A 21,839-nucleotide genomic window follows, 5' to 3' on the forward strand; every position below is an offset into this window, starting at 1 on the left:
CATCATCCCTTTTCCATCCACAAAGGCCAGGCAAACCAGGATGAGAGGTATCCAGAATCCACCCGAGAGCTGTGAGGCTCAAAGTCCTCCCGTTCTCACTGAGCCTACCCTTAGCCGAGCAGAGCCCAGTCCCTACCTGCAGCCTCGTCCACTGAGAGCTCATTGGCCAGGATGCCCCCGATTTTGCTGAAGGCAGGCAGCTGAAGGCCATATTTGGCCAGTTCAGAGGCCATGTTGCTGAGTTCCTCAGCTGCAATGATACCACAGGTGTCCTTCATCAGGCCCAGAACCCCCAGGAGCCGGCCCAGAACCGTGGTGGTTGGGGAAGGAACTGGGCTTACCTGTGAATTTCACTTTCCCGTACAGATCATGGATCTGAGGGGCCAATCCCAGCCGGAAGAGGAAGAGACTGGGAAAGAATGGAAAGCATTGGAGCCTATTCATTTTGACATGCTGCCCACATGGGCTTGCAGGAGACCTGGAGATGAAGACCACTCAATGCTTGCCCTCAAGTCACCCCCAATTCACAGGAAGAGATTGTTGGAAGTCAGCCCAAGGCAAGTGCTATAAAAGAGTAACAAGATGCTGTGGAGATCTGGGGATTGGGAAGGCTTCACAGGTAAAGGCACACTGCAATAGCGGGTCACCGGATGGAGATGGAGAGTGGGAAGAGCATAACGAAGAGACCCGTTGAGTTAAGGCAGAGAGGCTTGAAAGGACATGGGAAATGAAGTCAGGAAGCGATGACAGGCGGGACACAGGCACTGGCCAATCACGTTCTATGATTTAGCCAACTGGCTGCTGACGGCAGCTGTGTACAGAACCAAACAGCCTTCACCATTCACACCAAGTTGCCCTTGATGGGTCATGTGTCACCAGCTGAAGGCCTTTCCCTGGAGGCTCTTTTCCTTCACCCACACAGGTCATGCATACGTGTCCCACAAACATGCACATGAATCTAAACACAAACACACAGATCTAAAACCTTACTCTCCTGAGATGTGCTCCCCATGGTCTACCCTCCATCCTTCCTGCTACAGCATTTGTTGCTGTCAGTTGTTGGTTGCATCCACCTAGAGCAACCAGGTTGACAGAAGTTTGAGGTCTCTCACCTGAGTGCATGGATGCAGTAGACCACTCGGGGCATGTTCTTCTTGTCATAGATGTCCGTGGTCTCTGGGAAGAATGTCTGGAGGGGAAACTAGCAGTTACTGCCACTGGGGACCTTTGAGCACCACCAGATATGGAGAGAGGGGGCTGAGGAATGGGTCTTCCTCTCCAACCTGGGTGCGTGCTCCTCGGTTGCCTGGGGCTTCTAGGTCAGTCTCCCCAACCATTAACAGCCAGCCCAGTGTAAAAGGCAACAGTGACACATACTAAGCCAAGACCCAGTCACAGACACACAGCCCCAAGGAACTTAAAGTCTTAGATTAAGTTAGTTTAGAAAACACATGGAGACTGGCCAACATGACTCAGTGGTTGAGCATCAACGTATGAACCAGGAGATCACAGTTGGATTCCTGGTTAGGGCGCCTGCCCAGGTTGTGGGCTCGATCCCCAGAAGGGGATGTGCAGGAGGCAGCCCATCAATGATTCTCTCATCATTGATGTTTCTATCTCTCTCCTTCTCCCTTCCTCTCTGAAACCAAGAAAAATATATTTTAAAAAGGAAACACATGGAGATGAAGGCTAAAGGGCCCCAGGGAGATAAAGTGTATGTACATGGTGTGGGTTGGGGGGGTGGGGCGCGCGCGCACGCTGGTGAATAGTAAAGATGAACCCCAATCTTGAGGCCCAGTGTTACCGAAGGCAGACCGATGTGGGCTATTGCAGAGAGCCAAAAATTGATGTTGTCTGTGTGACGGAAATGCAAGCCAGTTGCCTGAAAGGGAAAAAAAGAGAAGAGAATCAATTTCCACCATTGTCAGAGTTCCCTATGAGCAGAGCTCAGACCACAGCTTGGAGATTCAAGCGGCTGGAGGAGCCAGAGGCCCCTGCCCCATCTTCCCACACAGAGAAACACAGAGCAACAGAAATCACTAGGAAAGGGTGACCCAGAGGGATGTTTGAGAAGGATGGCACAGGGGTGGGGTTAACAATCTTGTAGGGCTTCCTAGAAAAGGGGAGTGCAGAACGGGGATGGGAAGGAGGCAGGCTGGGCTGGCCAGGGCATGGGAAGGAGCACTGTGCCCAGGAAGTACCTTCAGGCGGCAAAGTCCACCAGCCTCTGACTGTACACAAACTGTAGGTAGAAAAGTCTTCTTGGAAATTCTCATGCTAGGGGGTATCTCAAAGCCCACCTATCAAGTGTCCCTTGCTAAGGATACCGTACAGTGCCTGACTGGGAGACGTCAACTGATAACTGTTGTCCCAGTGCAATGATGAGTAGCACTCTTTCATCCTCAGAAGTATCCAGGTTTGGACAATAAGTGATACGGTCACTCTACTCTCACAGCTTTAAGAAGGAGCAATGTGAGGGGAACAAGGTAGAAGGTAGAGACCTCTGTTCCTCACCTGGTACCGCAGCTGCTCCATATCATAGATCTTCTTCAAGGGAACCACAGAGGGTGCAAAACGGTGGCCCAGCTTGGCCAGCAGCACTCCATTCCGGAGGTTCTCCTCCAGCTCCACGGGGGGAGGGAGCTCCTCCTTCAGGCAGGCCTCCATCCAGCTGAGAGCACGAGAGCACGAGAGCACCTTCTCACCCGCCCTGACAGCCACCCCAGTTCATACTCTTTCCATATGGCCCAGCAATCATGCTCCTTGATATTTACCCAAAGTAGTTGAAACTTATAGCCACATAAAAACCTGCGCACGGATGTTTATAACAGTTTTAATCATAATTGTCCAAACTTGTAAGCAACCAAGATGTCCTTCAGTAGGGGAATGGATTAATAAACTGGTACATCCAGACAATGGAGTATTATTCATTGATAATAAGAAATCAGCTATCAAGTCATGAAAAGACATGGAGGAATCTTAAATGCATATCCTATATAATAAAAGGGTAATATGCAAATTGACGGTGGAACGACCAGAACGACCATTCGACCAGTCACTATGAGGCGCACTGACCACCTCCGGGTCTGTCCCCCCAGTGGCGAACATGGAACCAGGGGTGGGTGGCAGGGGATGCGGGCGGTGCCAGGCCAAGGCCCCGCCCTGCCAGTCGCCCCACACACAGAGGGTGACCCACGGTGGGGGTGGGGCCGGTGAGTGGGCAGGAATGGCCGGCCTCTCTATCCCTTCCCCCGGCCGTCAGGCTCCGATTGCCCGATTGCCTGACTGCCCAATGGTGAACGGAGAACTGGGAGTGGGTGGTGGCAGGGGGCAGGGCCGGCTGCGGGCAGCCAGGGAAGATGGCCCTGATCGCAGGCCAGGCCTAGGGGCCGTACCCACATACGAATTTCATGTGCTGGGCCTCTAGTTACTAAATAAAAGAAGCCAATCTGAAAAGGCTTCATACTATATGATGACAAGAATATGACATTCTGGAAAAGGCAAAATTATGGAGACAATAAAATGATCAGTGGTTACTAGGGGTTAAAGAGGAGGGAGAGGCAAACAGGTGGAACACAGAGGACTTTTAAGGCAGTGAAAGAATTCTGTATGATACCATAATGGTGGATACATGCCATTAAACATTTGTCCAAACCCATAGAATACACAACACCAACAGTAAGTCCTAATGGGTCTTATGGGTGATAATGATGTGTCAGTATAGCTGCATCAATTGTAACAAATGTACCACTCTTGTGGGGGATGTTGATAATGGGGCAAGCTAGGCATGTGTGGGGGCAGGAGGTATATGGGAAATCTCTGTATCTTCCTCTCAGTTTTACTATGAACTGAAAACTGCTCAAAAATAATAAAGACTTTTTAAAAAAAGATGCTGTTTCAACTCTCCCTTTCCCACAGAATGGACTCTTGTCCTTTTGCATTTGCTTTGGGGGCAGGTGCCTGGGGTGGGTAGGGTAGGAAAGGGAGACCAGAAAGAGGCAGTCCCTCTGCTCACCGCTTGGCTTCCTCCAGCCGGCACAGGTACTGATAGGCAACGTTCTGCCGCCTCTGCTCATCCATCTCCTCAGCCGTGAGGCGTTCATCTGAGGAGTGAAGGGAAGGCCAACGAAGGGACCATTACACAGAGGGCCATGGCAGCGAAGCTTCTTCTTAGTAGACTTTCTTAAGCAACTCTGCTCAGAGACCAGAAGCATCTCCCAAATATGTTTCCCATTTCCCAGGACAACCCAACTCCAATCTTCTGCTCCCATCCAGTAAAGCTATTCTAGTCAGCACCCTACGGAAGGGTGGCCTTTGAACCCTGTATCAGGGAGATCTGACCTGTATTGGAGGCGTTCTTCCCATTCCTCGTCAATCTTTCTAACCTCCTCCTTCCCAAGTCTACATGGACCTTCCCTCAGGACCTCCCAGCTGGGATATCCAGATCCCTCCTTGGCTGGCAAATTAGCTTCTTATTTTATCCCTAATTAATTCTCAGTTCTCCAAGAACTGACTTGTGTCATCCTCCTTAAGTACTCTTCCTGAGGCTAGGTTAACAGAGCCCACGAGGGCTCATCATTCAACGGCCATTCATTCGTTCAATGCCTCCTAGATGTCAGTCACTAGGCTAGTGGACCACTACTCTCAAGAATACAGATATAATTATTAGAACAGAACAACATGGAAGTAAGAAAACTCCAACCTAATGTGTTAAGTGTGATTATAGCCCATGCATGGTTTATACAGGCAGCAGAGGAAGCAAAGGATTCTACCTACTTAATACATTAAGTGCCAAGCCCGTTTTGTCTTCCTTTCCGTTTAGCCCACGATATCCGATTTCACCAATGTGCTGGCGGCACCAGTGCCTGACTGGTCTGGACGGAAAGTATAGTGCCAGTCACCGGTGACTGACATGGCGCTTAACGTGTTAAAGAATGAACAGGTAAAAAGGGGGAAAAGGCATTTCAATAGAGAGAACCACGTGAAAAAGGCCATTCACTTGGGATTAACCTTTTGCACTCGGATGTCGAGTGTGACTTGACACGGTTAGCATCGGTAGCAGCTCTTTTTATACTCTTTGAATGTATCAATAATTTGAAATATAAAAAAATACAAATAAATAAGTTTGTATGAAAAGAAACTCCAATTTTTTATTCTACTGTTGCGCTTTGTAAAATCTGGGGTATTTAAAAAATTAAAATTATTTAAAATTATTCCTTTATTCTGAGTAGAATAAAGGAATCGAGAAAAAAGCAAGCGAGTGCAAAGGGTTAAGTGGAAGGACAAAAAATTTTTAAAGATCACAAAGGTATCTTTATTCTCCTTTTTGGTACAGGTCACGTGAGGAGGAAATACTCTCCAGGCTAAATAAAATGCAGACAATACTCTGACCCCCAAACTCAAGAATAGGGGCTCCCTTAAATGAGACAGCATTCATAGACTGCCTTTGCCACAGCCTCCCTTTATCCTTCTCCTTCCTTCTTTCCCCCATCCCCCTGGTCTCCTTAGAGAAAACAATACAAAATTAGATATGTCTTTTCTTTTTCTTTTTTAATATATTTTATTGAATTTTTACAGAGAGGAAGGGAGAGGGATAGAGAGCTAGAAACATCGATGAGAGAGAAACATCGACCAGCTGCCTCTTGCACACCCCCTACTGGGGATGTGCCCGCAACCAATGTACATGCCCTTGACCGGAATCGAACCTGGGACCTTTCAGTCTGCAGGCCGACGCTCTATCCACTGAGCCAAACCGGTTTCGGCATGTCTTTTCAATATATCCTATATAATAAAAACCTAATATGCTAAGTGTCTGGTCATCTGGTCAGCCATTCAACCAATCAAAGCGTAATCCTCCTATCTAATAAAAGAGTAATATGCAAATTGACCGTACCTCTGCTACACCCACCAGCCAATCAGGAGCGAGTATGCAAATTAACCCAATCAAGATGGCTGCGGCCACAGAGAGAGCAGGAGGCTTGGGTTTCCCTGGCAATGAAGGAAGCCAAGCTTTCCACCTGCCCTGGCCTGCCTTGGCCTCCGCTTAAGGCTACAAAGTTTCAATTATAGAAGATAAATAAATCCCAACAAAAATGGCGGCAGCCATGGAGCTGGAGAGAGCAGGAGGCTTGAGTTGCCCCCGGCGATGGAGGAAGCCAAGTTTCTGCAGCCCTGGCCTGCCTTGGCCTCCGCTTAAGGCTACAAAGTTTCAATTATAGAAGACAAGTAAATCTCAACAAAAATGGCTGCAGCCACAAGTGAGCAGGAGGCTTGGCTCTGCTCAAGGCTACAAAGTTTCAATTATAGAAGATAAATAAATCCCAGATACCAGGACCTCCACTTGGGTCGCAGGGGGGCGTGGCAGGCCTGCAAACCACCAGAGGCCCCTCACCCAGGCCGCCCCATACCCCAAGGGAACCCCCACCCTGATCCAGGACACCTTTCAGGGCAAACCAGCCGGTCCCCACCCATGTACCAGGCCTCTATCCTATCTAATCTTCCTATCTAATAAAAGAATAATAGGCAAATTGACCATCACTCCAACACACAAGATGGCTGCCCTCATGTGGTCAAAGATGACTGACCCCATGTGGACACAAGATGGTCGCCACAAGATGGCCAGCAGGGGAGGGCAGTTGGGAGGGACCAGGCCTACAAAGGAGGGCAGTTGGGGGTGATCAAGCCTACAGGGGAGGGCAGTTAGGGGTGACAAAAGCTGGCAGAGGAGGGAAGTTGGGGGCGACCGGACCTGCAGGGAAGGGCAGTTGGGGGGTGACCCAGGCCTGCAGGGAAGGGCACTTGGGGGTGACCCAGGCCTGCAGGGGAGAGCAGTTAGGGGTGACCAGGCCTGCAGGGGAGGGCAGTTAGGGGAAAACAGGCTGGCAGGGGAGTGGTTAGGGGGTGATCAGGCTGGCAGGCAGAAGCGGTTAGGGGCAATCAGGAAGGCAGGCAGGCAAGCAGTTGGGAGCCAGTAGTCTTGGATTGTGAGAGGGATGTCCGACTGCCTGTTTAGGCCCGATCCCAGTAGGATCGGGCCTAAACGGGCAGTCGGACATCCCTCGAGGGGTCCCAGATTGAAGAGGGTGCAGGCTGGGCTGAGGGACACCCCCCCTGCACGAATTTCGTGCACCGGGCCTCTAGTATGCTAATAATATGCTAAGGCTGCTCGACCGCTTGCTATGATGTGTACAGACCACAAGGGGGCAGACAGTCAACCAATTGCTATGACATGCACTGACCACCAGGGGGCAGATGCTCCGACTGGTAGGTTAGTTTACTGTTGGGGTCCAGCCAATTGGGACTGAGTGAGAAAGGCCCGACATGCCCTGGAGCTCTCCCATGGTTCCTCCCAGACTGGTCAACCTCCCGTGTCCCTCCCTAGCCCAGATCGTACACCAGTGGGGTCCCTCAGCCTGGCCTGTGCCCTCTTGCAATCCGAGCTGAGGGTCCCCCTCCCCCAGAGTGCACGAATTTTGTGCACTGTGCCTCTAGTGTGTGTGTGTGTGTGTGTGTGTGTGTATATATTTTTTTTTAAACACATTTTATTGATTTTTTACAGAGAGGAAGGGAGAGGGATAGAGAGTTAGAAACATCTATGAGAGAGAAACATCGATCAGCTGCCTTCTGCACACTCCCTCCTGGTTATGTGCCTGCAACCAAGGTACATGCCCTTGACTGGAATCGAACCTGGGACCCTTGAGTCCACAGGTCGACGCTCTAGCCACTGAGCCAAACCAGTTAGGGCTAGTATATATGTTTTACTGATTTCAGAGAGGAAGGAAGAGGGAAACAGAAACATCAACGATGATTGGCTGCCTCCTGCATGCCCCCCACTGGGACCAAAACAGAAACCACCAGGCATTTGCCCTGACCAGGAATCAAACTGTCAAACAGTGACTTTCTGCTTCACAGGTCAAAGCTCAACCAGCGAGCCACACCTGCTGGGCTCAATCTGTCTTTGATTCAGCACCTAATGTCATTCCCACTCTTTATCATATTTCTTCTCTATATTGTATATCCTGCAATGATTTGGGAGAGGGGCAGGGCTTATTTGAATTGGCAGTTAAGCAAGTTAAAACACACACACAAGTTCAAATTTGAAAGCACTGGCCAACTGCAGGAAATCCATCAGTTCCTCCAATGGGGTGTATAAGGAATAAGTGTTGGTTGCTAAGCATGGAAAATAAACCAGTAAGTGAATGATATCACCTCAGAGTTATGAATCGAGGACTATGAGACATGGGCAGGGCTTTGTACATGCACACACAGAGTCTTAAAAAAATTATATATATATATATATATATATATATATATATATATATGCCATTCTCAACAAAGTTGAGGATTATATGCTATTCTCAACAAAGGCAACGGAGGCAGGGGTCTGGGATTGCAAACGGAAATCAGACAAGTCACAGGTAGATGAAAAAGAGCAAACATGTGGTAAACAAATTCTTGCTGGGCCACCCAGAAACAAGGGTGCACAGAGGGGAGTCCAACCAATAGGCTTTCCTGGATTTCTCCCTGTCTATCACCTTTAGTTTATATATTAAGCAAGTTTTTCTGAATTCTTTAATTGGGTAAGGAGAGAGGATCATAGGTTCTTTCTGAGTCTTGTGTTTCTTAATAACTAGCTTAAAATCAATATCCCAAAAGGCATATTTTAGGGTGGCAAAACTAGCCTCCCTCACCTCTTCCCCCTCATCCCCCACTACCCTCCCCCACCCCGCCCCGGAGCGTCCAGTCCCCTAGCAGCGACTAACAAGCAGCGCAGCAATCAGTAACTGCTGAATTGTAAGGTGCCATCCAGACCCCCTACCTACATTTCCTCAAGATGTAGGAGCCCTAGAATTTGGGAATAAGGGAGAAAACCCTTTGTAAGCACAGAAGTCGGGGAAGTTTTGCTGCTCAGAGCTTCATTCCTGCCCGCAGGAGTCTGGACTCAGTGCTCCCTCCCCACTGAACACAGTCCCGCCGGCCTTTGACGGAGAGACCCCGCGCCCAGCCCCGCCCCAACCTCTCCCAGGGCCACGGAGTCCCCGATGGGGCACACCACCCCGGGGCCCTCCTCGGCCACTTCTGACACTCACAGACCGCCCGGCCAGGGCCCGCTCCTCTCCCTTCCATGTTTTTCCTTCTCCAGGTTTGAATCTCCCGCCGCCCGCCACTGCACCTCACCGTCACCGTCACCACGGTCCCACCGAGCACTTCCGGTATGCGCGTAGGGAACACTGGGATTTGTAGTTCTAGGTTGCAGAGGCGCGCCACCCTTATGCTCCCCTCCCAGCGGTACCTGGGTTGCTGATCCTCCAGGGCTCCTTAGTTGCTAAACCATCTTAAGCAGCCCCTACCCTTGCCCTCGCCTTTATTATTTCATCCCAGTATTTCCATTAACCTCGCTCCACTTCCTATAGTATTCTTTGGTCCCACTAACTTGATGACCTGCTTGGGTGGTGTGGATGCACAGATAAATAAGCACAGTAAATGCCCTAAAGAAGCTTGCTGTTCTGGAATGAGTGATAAACATATAGTCAAATAAATTAGAGGTCAGTGATACACAAAGGATAAGCGTTAATTGCTGTAATGAAGAGCCGTGAAGGAGAGGAGACTTCCTTGAGGTGACAGCTGATTTGGGTTGAAAAGTTAACGAGGATTTAACAGACTGAGGAATTTCAGTCAATGGAAACAGCATGTGCAAAAGCAAGGAGGTGAGTTCAGGAAATTAAAATCGGTTCAGTTTTATAGGAGAACAAAGCTCAGCCAGGGAGATGCAGAAAGTAAGCCAGGAGAGAGAGAGGCACAGAACCAGATCCTGCAGGCCCGTGGGCACCATGGTCTGGGGAGCAGTCATGTGCCAAAAAACACTTTAGACATAGCTCAGAGCCAGATTTATATTTTATAAAGATTTGCAGCAGAGGCTTGAAGGGGAGTGAGGCTAGGGACAGAGACCAATTGGGAGTTTATTGCAACAGCACAGGTGAGAGAAAATAAGGGTCTGAACAAATAAAAACAATTATAACTACAAATATACTGAAAAAATGTTTTGTTAGGTTTTTGTTTTGTTTTTTTATATATTACCATCTGGTATTTCTCCTTTTGCCCTTCTCCCCATGCCGTGTTCAAGCAGCTAGGCAGCCTAGGTTCAGAGTCTCAGGGGAGAAATGTGAAGGGGCAAAAAAAAAAAAGAAGAAGAAGAAGAAGCTATCCAAACCTTCAGAGAAACAGAGGAGACTCAGGGCTGAGACAAAATCGTTTGGGAGATGGGGTTTGAAGAGAGTGAGTATTCTCTGAGACCAGAAGGGATTCCCCCGTGCCCTCCACCAGCACCAGGGGGAAGTGGGGAAAATCTAGATGTTGGTGGCTCCTGGTGATACAGATCCCACTCCCTGCTTCCTGGGAAGGACTGGAGGAGCACAGGGCCCTGAGAAGGAACAGTTGCATAACCAGCCAGGCAGCTATGGCTTTAGCCTGTTGTGCAGAAATTACCCAACCCAGCCAGAAAGGAAGTACCTAGAAGACTTGCTCCCTCTTCTGGTCGTGATGAGGTCCCTGAGCCTGAAAGGCCAGGTAGATGAGAAGAAAGGAGATGTCAGTGGAGAGCAAATATGTGGTCAAAGACCAGATGGGCCTCCCCTCTTAAGTCTTATCACTTGTACTTCCCCTAACTTGGACTCTGCCTCGGGAAAGAGGAGGAGGCAAACGAAACGGACTCACATTGTTTCCACCACCCCAGTGGGACAGGAGCTTGAAACAGGAACTAAGTAGAGATGTCGTCTCAAATACCAGAGTTATAGACCATCACATTAATATGCATTGAGTGCTTATTATAGGTTGGTACTATATTTAGCACCATTTTATAAGTACCATCTTATTTGATCTTCACAGTGTAGATGAGGAAACTGAGGCTTAGAACTGTCACACAGTTAAAAACTGGTAGAGCCAGGATTCAAACTCAGTCCAGCACTAAGCTTGAGTTCTTTTTCAAATTCATTTATTTTTATTGATTGTTATTATTTTTTATTGATTGATTTTTTTTTAAAGAGAGAGAGAGAAACAGTGATTTGTTGTTCCACTTATTTATGCATTCATTGGTTGATTCTTGTATGTGCCCTGACTGGGGATCGAACTCACAACCTTGGCATATTGGGATGATGCTCTAATCAACTGATCTACCCAGCCACAGCCTCCAAGCTTGAGTTCTTAATCACTATATACTATACCACTTTCAAGGCTATGACTATGAGACTGCAGAGGAGAGGGTACACTGGAGAGAGGTTTCAGAAGCAGAACCAATATGGTTGAGAGCTAGAGGAGAGGGGGGAGTCATGGGTTTCTACCATGTTTCCAGCTTGGAGACCAGGAGCATAGAATGGGTAGATTTGAGGAACTAGGAATTTTGCTTGGACAAACTAAATTGAGAGGTATACAATTAGAAATTATTAGTTTATCAGTGGTATTAAAATCAGAGGGGTGAATAAAATGTTTGTGGAAGAGCATATAAAGGGGGAAAGAGCAAAGGGCAGAGTGTTGGGGAACACTGGCATTTAAGAGGTGGACAGAGAGGCCAGAAAAGGAGACAGAGAAGTTGTCAGAGCAGGAGAAAGAGAGTCAGGGACACAGTAAGGAGAGAGCTGCAAAGATATGTCAGATACAGCAGGAAATCAAACAAGAAAATGATCCCAGAAAATAATCACTAGATCATTCAGAGATCTTGAGAACGGTGGAGAGAGCAGTTTTGCTCTCTGTCTGTCCCCTTCCTGGATCATCCTCTCTCCTTAAGGGAAGCCTGTGGAGGCAGCCACAGACTGAGCTGCACATTTGGTTCTGGCCGGGCTGTGATGGTTCTGAAGGCCCAGCCCTGGGGCAGAAGCTGCAGGCAGCTGGGAGAGCTTGCCTCTGGCATGGCACAGCAGGCACTCAGCAAAGGCTGACAGGCAAATACAGGTGAGCCCAACAATTTCCTTATCACTTTGTTTCTGGCAAAGCCCTAACTACTGAAAAGAGGCCTTTCCCCAAGAAAATGAGGACATTTGCTTTCTGATGCAAGGCACCTTGGTGAATTAGGGTAGTAGGTTCCCATTGTCCTGGGGCCTGCTGTCCTCTCGTTAAGCAGAACTTGGAGGTTTCAGATCATTGGAGCTGGGAAAAGGAGTCTGGGGACAGGAAGGCTCTTCTCATCTCCAGGTCTTTTCTAACCATCAACCTTTCACCCTGTTCCCAACTGTGAAACTACCACTGAGAAGTCGTGTGTTAAGTGTGTGTGAGTCCGTGTATGTATGTGTGAAAGGGTTGCTTTCTGGGACAGCTCAAGCCTTATTAAATCTTTCAGTCATAGTTAGTGAAAACGACCCTTGGCTAATTAGCCCAGAGTCAGAAAACCTGAGATCTAATCCCAGCTTCATGACTGCTTTGTGACCTCAGGCAAGTCACACCGGCTCTCTGAGCCTGGTCCCCTCCTCTGAAATGAGGGTGTGGAATAGATAGATGATCTTTGAAGTTGTAACTAGTAACAAGCCCATGATGCTTTGATTCATTGCTTCAAGTGAGAGACTTGAGGGTGTCTCGGCAGGTGGGCAGGAAGGGCAATGAAATCCAAATTCAAGTTTCTGTGCCCAAGCACCAGCAGGGTTCAGCACTAAGATAGGGTACCTAAGCTGTCAATCAAAGAATTCCCTAGGAGTGGAGGGCGGTACCTGGTTGTCCGGTAACTCGAGGGAGCTCTGAGCAAGGAGCTAGGGGATGTAACCCAAGCCAGAGGGACCATTCCAGAAAGCCAGCTTCGGAGAAGATCGAAAGAGGTAAGGCCGTCCTATGTCTGGGACCTAAAAACCTGGTGAGGATAGCCAGGAATGCCTCAGGGATGAAGGCCTTGAAGAGGCAGATTTCCTAGGTGTTCTTAGGAGCAGGAGGAATTTATTTTAAAAGAGAGAGAATAGAGAGACAGAATCCTCATTCCTGGAAGTTGGCTCCTTGCCAATTCAATAGCCTCTTCAGCTTTGTGACCCCAGTGCCTTTTATGGCTCCTGGCACATAGCAGGAGGTCACTGGATATTCACTGAACTGACTTGAGATTAGACAGCGGGAACACCTAGATTGTGAGTGGATGGGTGTATGTGGAGGCACAGGATGGAAGAGATGATGGAGGAGAGGTCCTGTGTGTATTCCGTTCATTCGTCCATTCATTCATGGTATTCATTGACTAAACATTTTTATTATAGTAAAATATGTATAGCCGAAACCGGTTTGGCTCAGTGGATAGAGCGTCGGCCTGCGGACTCAAGGGTCCCAGGTTCGATTCCGGTCGAGGGCATGTACCTTGGTTGCGGGCGCATCCCCGGTGGGGGGTGTGCAAGAGGCAGCTGATCGATGTTTCTAACTCTCTCCCTCTCTCTTCCTCTCTGTAAAAAAATCAATAAAATATATATATAAAAAAAAATATGTATAACATAAAATTTATAGTTTTAGCCCTAGCTGGTTTGGCTCAGTGGATAGAGCATCGGCCTGTGGACTAAAGGGTCCCAGGTTCAATTCCGGCCAAGGGCACATGCTGGGGTTGCAGGCTCGATCCCCCCAGTAGGGGGCGTGCAGGAGGCAGCCAATCAATGATTCTCTCATCATTGATGTTTCTATCCCTCTCCCTTCCTCTCTGAAATCAATAAAAATATATTTTTAAAAAATTTATACTTTTAAACCATTATAAGTGGCATTAAGTATACTCAGATTGTGCAACCACCAGACCATTCATCTCCATAACCTTTTTATTTCATGTGATAAATATTTACTGAGAATCTACTATGTGCCAGGTCCTTCAAGTTACTCCAAATCTAATAAGAGAGACAGACAAGAAAGTTAACAACTCTAACCCAGTGTGATAAATGCCACCAAAGACATAAGGTGCTACGGGAGTGTTGGTGGAGGGAAGGGGACTTTCTGAAGGGAGCTATTACTTGAACTGAGTCTGGAAGCAGGACTAAGAATTTGTCAGGACATTAGAGAGAGTTGATATCGTGCCCATGGGAGAGATGAAACAAAGTGAGATGGCAGAGAGAAATTCTTAAAACACTGAGGTTCTCAGAGGAAGGTAGGGTGGGGCTAAGGGGGAGAGATCAACCAAAGGACTTGTATGCAAACATATAGGCCTAACCAATGGGCACAGACAACAGGGGGGTGAGGGCATGAGTGTGTGTGTGTGTGTGGTGGGGGGGGGGTTGGAGGGGTAACGGGACACATATGTAATACCTTAATCAATAAAGAAATTTAAAAAAAACCTCTGAGGTTCACACCAGGGCAGGGGTAGAGCTGAATTGCCCTGAAGCAGTGATTTTCAACCGGTGTGCTGTGTCACACTGGTGTACCACAAGAATTTTTAGAACACTGATCTCTTTTCCCTTAGATTGTCAAATACAAAGTGACAGCAGCCAAGTCAACAATAGCCATCCAGTGTGAATGAATCAATATTATACTTATTTTTTGTCAGATTGACAAAAATACATTTTTTTGGTGTGCTGCAGAATCTTAGTGATTACATGTTTCGTTTACATGTGCCATGAAATGAAAAAGGTTGAAAATCGCTGCCCGGGAGGGATCCCGCTTTGGAGGCGCGGAGGGTGACATACTGAACCCCGTGCTTTCCATTGTCAGGACTATGTCTTCCCCGAACCCTGAGGAAACCCCACAAGAGCCTGAGACCGAGCCCCCAAGCTCCAAGGAGAAAAAGAAGAAAAGCAAGTGTCAACAGCATGAGGCCCGCATCCAAGTCCTCACCAGGGCTGGCCACAGGGCCCTGCTGGCTCGCCAGAACCATGAGGCCTTGACCAGCTTCCAGAGGGCCTTCCTCCTGGCCTCCAAGGCCTCACGAGAAAGGGACACTCCTATGCTCCGGGCCTGTGCCTTCAACCTGGGGGCTGCCTACGTGGAGACCGGGGACCCAGCCAGAGGCCTTGAGCTGCTCCTAAGGGCCCAACCTGAAGAGAAGGCACAGGGCAGGTGTCATGGTGACCAGTGTTTCAATGTGGCTTTGGCCTACCAAGCCCTGGGCAACCTGCCTCAAGCGCTGGCCTGGTACCACAGGGCCCTGGACCACTATCAGCCCCTCGGGGACCAGGGCCAAGCCCAGGCAAAAATGGGAGCCTGCTACCAGGCTCTGGGACAGCCTGAGCTGGCAGCCCAGTGCTTGCAGGGAGCAAGCCAGGCCTATGCCCAAGCTGGGCAGCCCCGGGCTGCAGCCCTGGCTTTGGGGGCTGCGGCGGGGTGTATGCTGAAGAGCGGGCGGCACGGCCTGGGTGAAGTGGTGCAGGTGCTGGAGGAGAGCTGGAGGCTGGCGGGGATGAGTACTGAGCGGCGGCTGCTTGGTGAGGCCTGTGGTCAGAGACGTGTGGGATCTGACCTGGTGACGCTCTGAGAGGTGGGGTGGAAGCAGGGGCATTTCTGTGGGCTGGGGGAGGGGATGGTGGGACGCTTTGAGAGTGGGACAGGGGCTACATCAGTATAGCCATCTGACCTGGCTACCAGTGACCCTGGCCTTGCCTTCTAGGGCAGCTCTATAATGACCTAGGCCTGGGCTACTCCCAGCTCCAGCTGTTCCCACTAGCAGTCGAGGCCTTCCTGCAGGCCTTGCCCTTGTGCCGGGGGCCAGGAGAGGAGGCCACGGTGCTGAGGAACCTTGGGATGGCCCACAATGCCCTTGGCAACTATCAGGAAGCCCGTGAGTTTCACCAGAAAGCTGCTGACCTGCATGGTGAGTACCAGGGGCTGAGGAATGGGACTGAGACTAAGGGAGGAAGGGGGTCCCAGAAGGGGCCCAAAGGCTGAAGAGTGAATGGACCTTTAGGACCGGTTATGGGGTCAGGAAGCCCAGAAGCAGGGGGCTGGAGATGCAGGAGATGGGCTAGCCGGATGGGACAGAGGGTTGTGGGCCCAAAGGCTGAGGCCTAGGAAAGGGAAGGCAGCAATGGGCAGAAGAAAGAGCTATTAATACCTGCCTTGCCTGCCTCACAAGATCATTGCGTGGCTCAGAGTACCCAGGGAGAGGCATTCAGGCCAAAACTCGGGACTGAGGAGCAGCTGAATATGGGTACTGAAAGTTTGGGCCTTGAGGTACATCTGAAGGAGTGTTGGGGCTGAGCACTGTCATTCCTGCAAACCCTGTTCTGGTTGTTGGGGGGTGGGGTCCTGATACCCCAGCGGCCAAGGCCCCTCTTAGAATTGGGGGGGGGGTGCTCTGTCATCAGGTTCTGTGGGGCAGCGGTGGGAGCAAGGCCGGAGCTTTGGCAGCCTGGCATTTGCACTGAGCCAGCTGGGGGACCACAAGGCCGCCAGAGACAACTACCTACATGCCCTGCAGGCTGCCCAGGACACTGGTGAGCGTGAAGGGGTTCGTGGGTGGCTTGGGGGTGGTGGAGCAAAGGCCGAGAGTCCTTGGGGCGGGTGGGGAGGCAGACCGGGAGTTGGGGGTGGGGAGTGCCTCTGGAGGGGGGGATTGGGAAGGCAGGAGCCATGGAAGGACCCTCAGGCTCTCTTCCCCAGGGGACGTGAAGGGGCAGTGGCAGGCCTGCGAGGGCCTGGGGGCTGCTGCAGCCAGACTGGGGCAGCATGACCAGGCCTTGAAGTACTACAAGGAAGCGCTGGCCCAGTGTCAGGTGAGACCTCCCCTCCCAGAATCTCACCCTTCCGGTTAGCCCTCCAGGAAGCCTTCTCCGCCTAACAGGCCTGCCTCATGTCTTGTCTTCTCTGCACCATTCATTCACGCATCAATCATGCACTGGGCACATGTGCGCTAAGTCCTGGGACACTCCTGTGAGGAAGAATTTGTCTCTGTCCCCAGTTCTGGGCAGGACCCTGGCAAAGGCGTGGGGATGGGGCAAAAGAGAAGGGAGACAAAAACCCCCTTCCTTTCTCCCTTTGCTGTTTCTTTCTTCCCCCAATTCCCAGAGAACCACAAAGCCCAGGCCCTCCCCCTCACCCCATTCTCCTCCCTCTCCCCAGAAGGAGCCAGATTCTGTGCGAGAACGGCTGGTGGCCAAGCTGGCGGATGCCATGAGGACCCACTTGGCTCAGGGTGGGCTGGACCCAACTCACTCCCCGGTGAGATGACACCCGAGACAAGGAGCTGGGGGTGGGGGGAGGCTACCTGGAGAAGGAGGAGGTGAGGTAAGCAGAGCTGATGTTCTGAGGGATGCTGCGCCTGACTGCTCTTCTGTGTTCGTGTGCCCCTGGGCCAGCAGAAGGTACAGGTATCACTTTCCCGAGGCCGCCTGGGGGTGGGAGGTGGGCGGGGGATTGTGGCATGTGTCCAACACTAGGGCTGTGCCAGGGCCTTAGCTGAGTGGTAACTAGCTCAGGGCAGTTAGGGACCCTGAGCCACACCAAGGAGGAGGTGGTGTTTTCGGCTGCAGTTCTCACAAGGGCCACAGGATGGGGGCAGTGCTCCAAGGAAGGCCCTCTCTCCCGTCGCTGGTTGTCTGGGGCCATTTCTCCTGGATCTCCACCATGCTCCTCCTCTGGCTCTCCACCTCGCAGCCTCTTCAACTGCCTGCTCCCTCACCCTCGGAGATACCCTCAGGAAACCTCCCATCCCAGGAATTGAAATTATACTTTAGTATTTATTATATTTATTTAATAGGTTTTATGTCTTCTCTTTTTCTTTTTTCTTTTGTTAATCCTCACCCAAGGATAGTTTTTCCATTGATTTTTAGAGAGCAGAAGAGAGGAAGGGGGGAGGGAGGGAGAGAAAGAGAAAGATCAATATGAGAGAGACACATTAATTGGTTGCCTCCCACCACACCCCGACCGACCAGGCGGAGATTGAACCTGCAACCCAGGCACGTGCCTTGACCAGAACTCGAACCCGCTCCAACCACTGAGCACACCGGCCAGGGCATGTCTTCTCTTATTTTAAAGACCAGGACACCCTATTTACAATTTGCAAGCAAAACTGAATTAGCCTGCCCACCCGGAGCGGCTCAGTTGCTTGAGCATCGTCCTGTGCACCGAAAGGTTGCCAGTTCCATTTCTGGTCAGGGCACATACCTGGGTTGCGGGCTGGGGTACAGAAGGCAATCAATGATTGTTTCTCACATTGATGTTTCTCTCTCTTCCTCTCTCCAAGGATGCCCTCAGGTGAGGAATAAATACGCACTAAGTCAGCCTGGTACAGAAAGAGGACTGAATTGGGAGTCAGAGGACCTAGGGTTCCATCCAAAGTGGGCCACCAACTTTCTGTGACTTCGCTTTTGGAGGTCTCAAGCAGGATGGGGTGGTGGCCAGGCCCTGGCCACATCTGATGGTCCACGAGCCTGAGTCCTAATATGATAGTTCCTAGTGGTGAATCCAGCCAGAAGACGAGGCCTCACCCTGAAACTGTAGTCTCAGACCTGTGGCATAGCCCAGTTTGCTCTGGCACTTCTCTGTCTCTCTGGGGCCATGTATCTGGAGGGAACGTGCACTCATGTGCACATCCACAGCCATTTTTCTGAAACGGATTCCCTTGACTCCCCTTCAGGCCCAGATCTCAGCTCCAGGGAAGCCTCAGCCCCCAGGCGGGGCCTGCCCAGCTGGGACTCCAGCCAGACTGGGAAGGAGCCCAGCAGAAGCAAAACACAGGTGAGTGGGGTGGGGCGGAGCTTCTGGGGTGGGTGTGGCTTCCGGAGGGTGTTGGGAGGTGTTGCAGCAGTGCCGTGGGGGTTGGGGGGTCTCATAGATACCCCAGGGAGGAGGGCACCTGATTGAGTGTCCCTCGGCCCCCTGTTACCTGGCCCTATAGACCTTTGGGTGGGTGGAAAGACAAAGCGTTGGAGGAGGGCCACGAGGAGAAGGAGGAAGACGGCTTCATGAAAGTTCCCTATGACTGGGCTGGCTTGTACAGGGACTGGCGTGGGAGTAGGTGTAGGCTGTCCCAGCTGAGGGGAGCACTCCCCCCACTCCCTTCTTTCCTCTTACTGCCTCTCTTCCCCACCCCAGGCCTAACACCCCAAACCAGCCCCACCCCCATTTTTGTTCCTCTCTCAAGACCCTGGCCCATTTTCCCGAGCTCTTTTTGGACCACCTCTTCCTTCTTGCTTCCACAGCTTTCCTAAATTCTAGATCTGCATCTCAGAGCGCCAGGGTTTGCTGGAAGCCTACTAGGTGCCAGGTACCTGGAGCTTCTCTTACCCTATCTTGCTGTTTACTGTCTCTTCCCTCAAAGGCTTCCAAATCTGGCAGCAGAGTTCCTTGCTATTTGCTGACTTGGATTCACTGACATCTTTTCAGTGTATTTCCTTCCAGGCACTGCAAGTCATTCCCACGTCGAGCCACTAGACGGCATAGGCTCGTCGATCTTACCTGCCCCAAACCATAGTCCTTGGTGTACCTAGAGTGACCAACACATTCCCTCACACCTCCCTCCTTGTTCTCCCAAAGAGTTCTCTTTTCCACCAGGATGGTTCTTGGTTCAGAGAGGCCTACAATGAATGTGTCTGTCCCTCTCCATCCAGGTCCTGGACCTAGGGGCCATCTCCCATTTGGAGACCAACCCCCGCCCCCCCAGAATGGAGTGCTCTGGCATCCTGGTACCCAGTGGCCCCCAAGCCAATGAGTGGGTCCCTGGGGGAGGGAAGGAGACCTGGAGAATGGATAAAGGGAGTAGGAGAGGATGTGACTTTGGACAATTTTAATGGAACATTATTGCTGTTAAAGTTGAGGGAAGATATGGACTGGTGCTTGGGAATATGTAGTGCTCTGAGCCTCTTTGTCTTTGCTCTTTAGTAATCTGAACGACTTTTACCCAGCTCAGGAGGCCTGGCATGTCCCCTGCCTCCTGCACGGCCTGACTGTAGACCTCAGAGAAAGGAAGAGTCCCGCTGAATGTGGGGGTATGCAGCTTACATCTCCTCCCTACTGCTCTGCAGCCCACCGGCAGAGGTAAGGGCTAGAGGGCAACAGAAGCTAGAGTCAGAGCAGGCTGCCTCTGCTCTTTCCATAGCCACTCCCACCGGCAAGCTCTGCCCTGTCTCCTTCAGGTCATTCCAACAGCCCAGGGGAACCTCCAGCAGGGACCCACCAAGGAGACCCACCACATCTGGCTTCTGCATGATCATGTGACCCCACCCTACTGGCCTCAGCGGTACCTCCTCAACATACACACTTGAGGGGTTTCTGGGACCAAGACTCTTCCCAGTTGTTCAGTGCTGTATAGACATGGGTTACAACACAGACAGAAAATGGGCTCCGGAGCAGGCTGGACAAGGACTTTGCAGTCTCAGCACTGAGGCTGCTCGCTCCTTGCTGGGAGTTTTGGACTCAACAGGCAAAAGCGAAAAGGAAAATGGAGTGTTCCTTCTGGATCCAAACCTCATGATCACCTAGGCCCTTTCCAGTTCTAAAAACTATAACTTCTTGACCAAGAGGCTTTGAGGGCAATTACTCTTCAGACCTCCATTTTCTCATATGGGAAGTGGGGTTATAATACTACTGGAGGCCCGGTGCATGAATTCGTGCACCTGTGGGGTCCCTTGGCCTGGCCTGCAGGATCAGGCCGAAACCGGCTCTCCAACATCCCTCAAGGGGTCCCAGATTGCGAGAGGGTGCAGGCCAGGCCGAGGGACAACTGCTGCCAGTCCACAACAATGATATTAAATACGGGTTTTTAATCACTTAGCACATGCCACACATTGTTCTAAGTGCTTCACAACTATTTTCTCCTTTAATCACAACAGGCGAATCCCTTTCACAGTGAGGAATAGAGAGCAAAAAAATCTAAGTTGTTTGTCTTCCCAGGTCACACTAGTAAGTGGAGAAGCCATGATTCTAACCTAAGTAGTGAGTCCCTTCTTCTATAATGATGGACAGTTCCACTCCCCCAGTTAAGCCATTGTTTACTTGACAACAAATGTATTTACGCTGGTTGTATGTGTTATTGTAATTTAATTAAATATTATATACTAAATTGCTGAGCCACGAGTGTGACTAGGAATCAAATCTGCATCCTCTCAGTGCATGGGACGACGGGTTAGATGCCCAGTAGGGGACGTGCAGGAGACCGCTAATGATGTGTCTCATTGATGTTTCACTATCCCTCTCCCTTACTCTCTCTCTCTCTCTCTCTAAATCAATAAAAACGTATTTAAAATAAATAAATATTTGTAGAGGACCTCCTACCAGTATGTGCTAGGCACAGAAGTAGGTGCTGGGGACACATCTGTTAATGTTCCTTATGTAAATGGAGTATATTACTTTGTCTTCGTTAGGATGCAGTTTCACCAATTATATAACAAAAGCCAACATAACAGAGCCTTTATCCAGAGAGAACTCTATTCCTGTCTCATATCAGTAGCCCAGGGCTAATACAGTGCTCTGTGGAGCTTGGGGAGGTAGGCAGGATACTCTGCCATCCTCATCCTGGGATTTACATCCATGGTCTAAAGATTGCTCCGGCTCCAGTATAACACCTTCCTTCTAGCCAGTAAGAAGAGGAAGTGGAAGAAAACAATCAGTTACATATATCATTTCTGCTCACATCTCATTGGTCAGAGTTTAGTCACACGTGTATGGTTAGCTGCTGCCAGGAAGACGGGAAAATGCAGTGTCAGATGGGCATCCATGTGGCCAGCCAGATCTCAGGGATTCTGTTATCAAAGGAAAAAGAACGGATTTTGAGGGATAAGGAGCAGTGTCTGACACCCAGGAGTATTGCCAAGTCAGTATTAACCATCACTGGCTCTACCATTTAATAGCTGTGTTATCTTAGAAAAATTACTTGACTTCTCTCTGCCATTCAATTTCCTTATCTATAACATGAGGAGAAAAATATATCATAGGATTGACAGGATCAAAGTAGATAATCTATGTAAAGCATCTGGCAC

At 50.2% G+C, this 21,839-nt stretch overlaps 2 protein-coding genes across 2 annotated transcripts in view; one reads left to right on the forward strand and one right to left on the reverse strand.

The window, feature by feature from the left end:
- The window catches only part of IQGAP3 (IQ motif containing GTPase activating protein 3), a 37,501-nt gene extending 28,375 nt beyond the window's left edge, over positions 1–9,126 (reverse strand). The window contains exons 1-7 of the mRNA XM_008155641.3: positions 9,090–9,126; positions 4,016–4,103; positions 2,515–2,671; positions 1,805–1,882; positions 1,113–1,189; positions 342–409; positions 137–250 (exon numbers count right to left, since the gene is read on the reverse strand). Coding sequence (XP_008153863.2) covers positions 137–250; positions 342–409; positions 1,113–1,189; positions 1,805–1,882; positions 2,515–2,671; positions 4,016–4,103; positions 9,090–9,126 — 619 coding nt within the window. The remainder of the gene's footprint in view (positions 1–136; positions 251–341; positions 410–1,112; positions 1,190–1,804; positions 1,883–2,514; positions 2,672–4,015; positions 4,104–9,089) is intronic.
- A 5,518-nt stretch (positions 9,127–14,644) lies between these two features.
- TTC24 (tetratricopeptide repeat domain 24) lies at positions 14,645–20,126 on the forward strand. The gene is given in 11 exon segments (XM_054712256.1): positions 14,645–15,350; positions 15,533–15,736; positions 16,230–16,358; positions 16,525–16,637; positions 16,984–17,082; positions 18,506–18,600; positions 18,761–18,876; positions 19,473–19,501; positions 19,503–19,573; positions 19,887–19,899; positions 19,998–20,126. Coding segments are annotated over 11 exon segments (1,704 nt in total).
- Positions 20,127–21,839: the final 1,713 nt, after the last annotated feature.

Source organism: Eptesicus fuscus, chromosome 22, assembly GCF_027574615.1.
Source record: "Eptesicus fuscus isolate TK198812 chromosome 22, DD_ASM_mEF_20220401, whole genome shotgun sequence".
In the NCBI taxonomy this organism is placed as follows: domain Eukaryota; kingdom Metazoa; phylum Chordata; class Mammalia; order Chiroptera; family Vespertilionidae; genus Eptesicus; species Eptesicus fuscus.